The 6,519-nt window shown below is 36.1% G+C and overlaps 1 protein-coding gene across 1 annotated transcript in view; it reads right to left on the bottom strand.

Annotated features, from left to right (window-relative positions):
- Window positions 1–1,547: 1,547 nt before the first annotated feature.
- LOC142351426 (sodium/potassium-transporting ATPase subunit beta-2-like) overlaps window positions 1,548–6,519 on the bottom strand; it is a 29,940-nt gene continuing 24,968 nt past the window's right edge. The window contains exons 6-7 of the mRNA XM_075403432.1: window positions 4,164–4,360; window positions 1,548–2,760 (exon numbers count right to left, since the gene is read on the bottom strand). Coding sequence (XP_075259547.1) covers window positions 2,694–2,760; window positions 4,164–4,360 — 264 coding nt within the window. The 3' untranslated portion in view covers window positions 1,548–2,693. The remainder of the gene's footprint in view (window positions 2,761–4,163; window positions 4,361–6,519) is intronic.

Raw genomic sequence — 6,519 nt, 5'->3', positions numbered from 1 at the left:
ATCTATCCCATTTCTATATCTGATTTCGTTTTTCTGGCTCAGCTCGTTTTAGATTGATTTGTTGAGCAACTTGTATATAAAACAAATTTAAGTAGAATGAGTGAAGAATGAAACGAGCCTAGAGAAGTCAAAAACATTTCACGCAAAATGTCGAAAACGCGTCAAAATGAGGTAAAGCGAAAAAAAGGACGGCAATAGTAGCTGAGTGAGATGAGGGCGGCTATTAGAAAGGGCGAAATCATATACCAAAAATATTTACGACAGCCAATACCGTCAGTGAAAGCAGTAGCTGCTCGTTGATGAGTTCAAGCAATTGCAAATAGGCAAACATTAGATCGCATATGTTCCATAATAACAGCACTTTGGACAATAAACACTAAAATCAAATTCCCGAACCTAAAATAAAACCGTTTTCAAAAACCAAAAATTTTGTTCAAACACAGATTTTTATCTCCTTTCCATTTTATTTGAAAAAAGTCACGCTACAAACACACTCGCTTTCTTTGCCTCCTTTACTACTTCACTGTGCTGAAAATCACCACTCACTTATTTTAAATCACCACAAGATGATTAAAATCACCAAAATTTGACTTCTCACTGACGAAAAAACTGAAAAAAGTGAACAGATCATTAAAACAGACAGCTCTCCAGGACAATCCAAAAACTTTAAACTTAAATTTCAGTTGAGTTTAAAATTCAACGCAATGGAGCCAAGCCACGAATCACAAAACGATGGAGCTTGTTTACCATCAAAATTTTCCTGCTTTTCCTCAATCTCAAAACTACGAGCGGTAACCATTCGGTGCTGATGAAACCCGGTACTGAAATAAAACTGATGTGAAACATCACATTTACCGCTTTTTACAATTTCCATCCAAATAATTTTGAAGTTTGCTCGCTTCAGATTTTTTGTTCCCCAAGTTCTTCCTCAGCATTTTTCTGCTAATTTTTGAAGTCAATTTTCTCAATTGAAAGCACCACTGCAAAAAAGTTTCCAAGTTTTCTGTTTGTGTGACCCCCCCCCCATGAATGTCCTATAAAAGAGCACGTGTCATTACGTAGTTAATCATAATGTAAAATAACGTGAGCATCTGGGGACGCAAATAGTTTACACGCTAAGTTGTGGGGGGCACACAGTTTCTTCGAGATTCCTTTATTTCAAAACTCATCAGCAATGGCTGATACTTTTTCAAATAATTCATCAAATCTCTCCTAAAGGCTGTCAGAGCTCACAAAAATTTTTGCAAACGTTTAAAAATTAGATTTCTGATTTTCAATTTCTCCACAGATAAAAAATGACCTATTTTCCTATTGTGTTTGGTTATCTACGGTTTTTTTTAAAAAAACTTTTAAAACATGAAAGGCAAGACTTAAAATTATCGGCGAGTTTAAATTCTAGGCGAGTTTACAATTCTCGGAAGTGACAAAAATGAGGTTTTACAAATTTTGTTGTCACTCCTCAATTCCTGAAGTTCATCGAATGCGATTATTTTATTCTTCACTACTGATTTCCGAAATTATTTCAAAGTCTTTTGACCTGAAAAATGTTAGTGACAAAAATTGAATTGAACAAGTGACCATATATATAATGTTTCAAGTTCAGTAGTAGTAATTTATTTGGTCAGTGTAATTTTAGAGTTAAGTGTGTATTACAAAGTACATGAGATAAATAACAAAAGCTGCCGATCAAACAGCAGGTGCTTCTTGATTACTAAAAGAGTTCAGAATGTAAATAGACAAATTAATAGCTGCACGTAAAAGGGACTCTTCCCTTTCCCCCACGTGAAATAAAACCACTCATACTTGAAAACTTAAAACATAAGAAGTAAATATTCTTGTGTTGAAATCTCCAATGGTACAGTATCTTCTCCAGAATCTTCATCAACTCTATCATAACTACCAATTGATAATGATCACAAAACCTGGAAACCAAAGAAAATGTTTACAGGGAAAGGGAGAAAGCATTGCACTGCAGATTTAAAGCTCCATAACTTTCGTGGACATATTTTCCATGCACTTTTTGACCGATTGAATTCAAATACTGAACAGGTTAGATGGAATGCACTATAATTTTAAATTGCTAATAATCAGAGATTTTTTGCCCTCCAGATCTTTCGGATTGCATTATAACTATATTGCACGCTAGTATTGAATCATCATATTCTGCACTTTCCTTAATCTGTAAAGACTTTCATATCTTCAACACATAATAGCCAAGCTCAATGGTTTAACATTTTCCAGATTTAACTTCAGTTTGTAGCTTCCTTTTTGAGCTTGGTTTTCATTGCGAAGTTCGAATTTCATTACTACAGGCAAGATATATCAGTGATAGAAAACAAAGAAAAAGGTTTCAAGTTAGCAGATACAAATTTCTACACACGTTGATGCCGTTTGTTTTGAGGAATAGAGGCCAGGTAGAAAGACGTTAGCTTACTTATTATTACAATAATCAATGAAATGAACAAACTCGCCTCGGATTCATGAAAAGTTTGAACAGTTTTCAAATCCCACCTTTTCTGAACAGAAAAACTGAGTGCAATTTAAATTTATATCTAATTTAAAACATTGTGTAGTCACTCATATGATCGTTTAATTTTATGTGACTTCCTTTCCTTGGAATAACGGAAGGAACTTGTATGCTTGTGTTGAGTGCAGGAAAACTGGATGTTGAAAAAATTTGTGCTTCGTGTCCATTAATTCTTTCTGATTCTGAAGTCGACCGATCCGATGTTGGGTTTCTCCTTGTCCAAGTAAATATTTCTGAAAAATACAGCGACAAATTCAGCAGCGTACGCAAACAAGCAACAGATAAATTCACAGATCGCCAGATGAAACATAGCCTGCCAATTGCCAGAAAATGACCACCGTTGACCCGCTTGACGCACATTGGAATTGAAACAGAAAAACAAAAAATAAGATAGATATTGAACGAAATTTTCAAAGTGTCAAAGTTTTCTTAATTGGTGTGTAAATTCTGCATATTCGGTTAGATTCTAAAATTACACTTAATTCAGCTTCCAAACTGGAGGCTATTGAGCTTAATACTAATGCCAGCTAGCAATCACCTTAAAGAACTTTGCTAACCTAATGCATTCTGACTTTAATGACCGGGCTTTATATGTTTATCCTGTTTCGTTTGTTTTGCTCTTTTCACTTTGACCATATTCACTACATTACGTAATTCAATGAGTGAAAGAAACGAAAATCAATTCAGTTGAAACAGTGAGTGAGGTAAGTCAGATGTCACACGTGAAAATTGAGACATGTAAAACGAAAAAAAAAATGTGATCAAAAGGTAAAGCGAATTAAAAAAAACATAGCAGGACAAGTCCTGACCTACAATTCAAATAATTTTTATTGACTAAACAACAAATTAGACCTAGAATGGACTGACTGGATTGGGGAAAACCATTTAGAAAAAAATTCTATAAAAAAATCGGAAAAAAAACGGAAGGAAAATGCCGCATGCGAACAAAAAAACCACTACTGAGAAAACGATTTTTTTCATACACCATTTTCTCACTCTACTTAAAAATAAGAAAGAAAAAAGTTCAAGCCTCAAAACCACTCACTTTTTCGCTCCACTTCCTGTTTCGGCGTGACCAAAATCATCGCTTCAATTTGACTTCAAAATTCATGAAATAAGTGAACAGATCAAAAATAGAGCGCCCCAATACAATTCAAATTCTTTTAATTGTAAAAAAGGAGAGCGCCTAATTAATAGCCGTTGACAAGCTGGCGGCGGCTATTGCACATTACCAACTGAAGTCGGGCAAAATGCTCTTCGACTGGCGAGCGGTTGGCTTCGTCAGCAGCTAGCTAAGGTTTAGGGAGGTTAGCTTCAGCTTAATCGGAGGCGCGTGGGGTGCGCAAAGCGGGGAGAGGAGGGCCCGGGGGATCGCACGCTCTCGATTATGGGTGAAACGATGTGCAGGAGGTAGGTATTAGCGGGGGTGGGTGTAAAATGGGGAGTGGGGTAAGAACCACCTTTTACACCATGAATGAAAAAGTTTCGATCAATCGCATACTTTGAGTTTAGGGAGCTGGAAGGCTCTAAGAGAACTTACCGCCCACCTGTATATCCATTTTTGGGGACGAAAAGTCAAAAGGTTCATTTTTCATTCCTAAAACTTATTCAACTGCACGAACTGGTAGGTACTTACGCGGCGCTGGCACTGCATACAATCCTGGCTTCGTCTCCTTTGTTTTTGAAGTACTCCTTGTTCAGCTCAATCTGAACAGCCACCACTGGCGCATCCTTGTCCCAGTCAACTCCATGCTTCCAAGGAAACTTATCTAGGTCGAATCCGGTGGTAGGATAGGCTGTGGCTTTCGTGAAGTACTTGTCGTATGTATTTTTCTGAAACACATCTTCTGAAGCTCATAACCGTGAACACCTATTTTGAAGGTAGATCTTTACGAACGTAACTATCAGATTATCAGGAAACAGCTTCTACTGACTGCGTACACCTACATAATTATAAAACTGATAACTATTATAACTGAGTTTTCATTATAAAACTGATGTTTTCATAAAGCAAAAGCACAAAATGAAAGAAAAGATTGACATAACCGATGCACTGCTCTCGAATGACTGTCAGCTGTGGTAACTTGTGAGGCTGTGGTTGGACAATAAGGGTACCTCAAATGACGTTATTTGAGGTTATTGAAGACCACAAAATATCGAAGTGAAAACAATAATACCAAAGTAAGCGCACATCAATCACCACTGAGCTACCGTGGTTGACTCTCTTTCGCTCACAATTGCTTTTATATCAGCAACGAAATTTATTTCAGAATAGGAGCAACTTAGATCACTCAATAATGAAGGGGCGTTGGTATAACAGTCAGGCGTTGGAATAAAAAACATAAATCGACCAACGTCGGATGATTTGCTCGCGAATGACAGGCGGGAGTAGTTTAATTTAAACGGGGTGTAGCTTAGGATCGTTTTTTGATCGCAAAAAACGACACCATAGGGTTTCAAACCACAGACCTCCAGGTTGGCAGTCTACCATCTTAACCACTCAGCCAAAATGCCTTTGTTTCCTTTCACAATCGCTTTTACCAACGAACTTAGATCAACTTTACCAACGAGAGCAACTTGGATCACTCAAAAAAAGCAAAATCTAAAGTGTGGAAAAATCAGTCAAGAAGTCACAGAATGTTCCATATCAAAACCGCTAAAACGGTCAAGCGAAAGAGGAACACGTTTACAATAATTGCTTCAGACTTCGTTAAAGATTAATTAGAAATACGTTTATAATAATTGATTTCTTGATTATAATTATAAACATACCCGGCAGATTGCCGGAAAATAGCCGCCGTTGATTGCCATAACTCTATTGGGATTGAAATAAAAGAAAATATCAACAAAAACTGATTTTTGTATAAAAACATTTTTAAGTGCGATTTATTTTGATGTCATTTCGTAATTGAACATACTCCTGTCTCTCAGTGAGAGGCTACAGGGTCTAGTATCATATGGCTTTGTGGGTTTATCCCGTTTCTATTTCTGATTTTGATTTTTTATACTGACTCTCTTCATTTTGAATTGCTTTGCTGAGCAGCTGCTGTTTAAAAGGACTTTGAGCAGAATGACAGAAGAGTGAAACTAGCCTAGAGAAGTCAAAAAGATTTCACGCAAAATATCGAAAAAGCGGCAAAATGGGTGAAGCGAAAAAAAAGTTCGACGAAGTAAAAAAAAATAGGAGCGCTATAATAGCCGGCCGAGAAGATGAGGGCGGCTATTAATAATTATATTAATTGATTGAACTTCGTTCAAGAGCATTAAAAATGTGTGAAGGGATTTTATTTAAAAAAAACAACCGAATAACTCCGGAATCCACTTGAAGTAAAAAAAATTACTAGTGCTCAATCAGAGGTTACTCAATAAACGAAACTAATAATTTTAATTTCTATTATCTTTTTACGAATCAATTTTGGTGACAAAAACTGAGGAAGAAAAATATCAGATGATACCTTCTCCACAAAAATCTTCACAAGTTGCAACCCCAGGGCTTACGCTTCACAGATCCTGTAATATAGTTTGCATTCCATCAAGTAGGTAAACCGTAAAAAAAACTAGCCATACATGCTTACGAAAACCGAAAAAAATGATTGGAAACACACGAGAAGTAAATCTAATTACAATATTTTTCCTTTTTTTATTAATAACGTCATTAGAAATTATATGCCTCTCTAACAACTAATAATAAACTAATAAGTGAAAAAATTACTCCAATTTCGGCGCAACATTTGATTTGACTTTTTGTTAAGCCCCTTGAGTTCAGATGCTGATACTCACTTCTGAATGGCAGAAAATTAGATCACGTAAAACGAAAAAGTCAAGGGCGTTGAAGTAACTCAAGTCACTCACAAATTTTGAATTACAAAATAACCAACACGTTTACAATAATTGCTTCAAGCTTCGTTCGAGAGCAATTAAGAAAAACATAGGCAGAGAACTTGAGAAAGCAGAAAACTTTAAATCGTCAACGTTAATCAATATTTGTAACC

Source organism: Convolutriloba macropyga, chromosome 13 (assembly GCF_964194025.1).
Source record: "Convolutriloba macropyga chromosome 13, txConMacr16.3, whole genome shotgun sequence".
NCBI lineage: Eukaryota > Metazoa > Xenacoelomorpha > Acoela > Convolutidae > Convolutriloba > Convolutriloba macropyga.
This window is presented reverse-complemented; position numbering and strand designations above follow the sequence as displayed.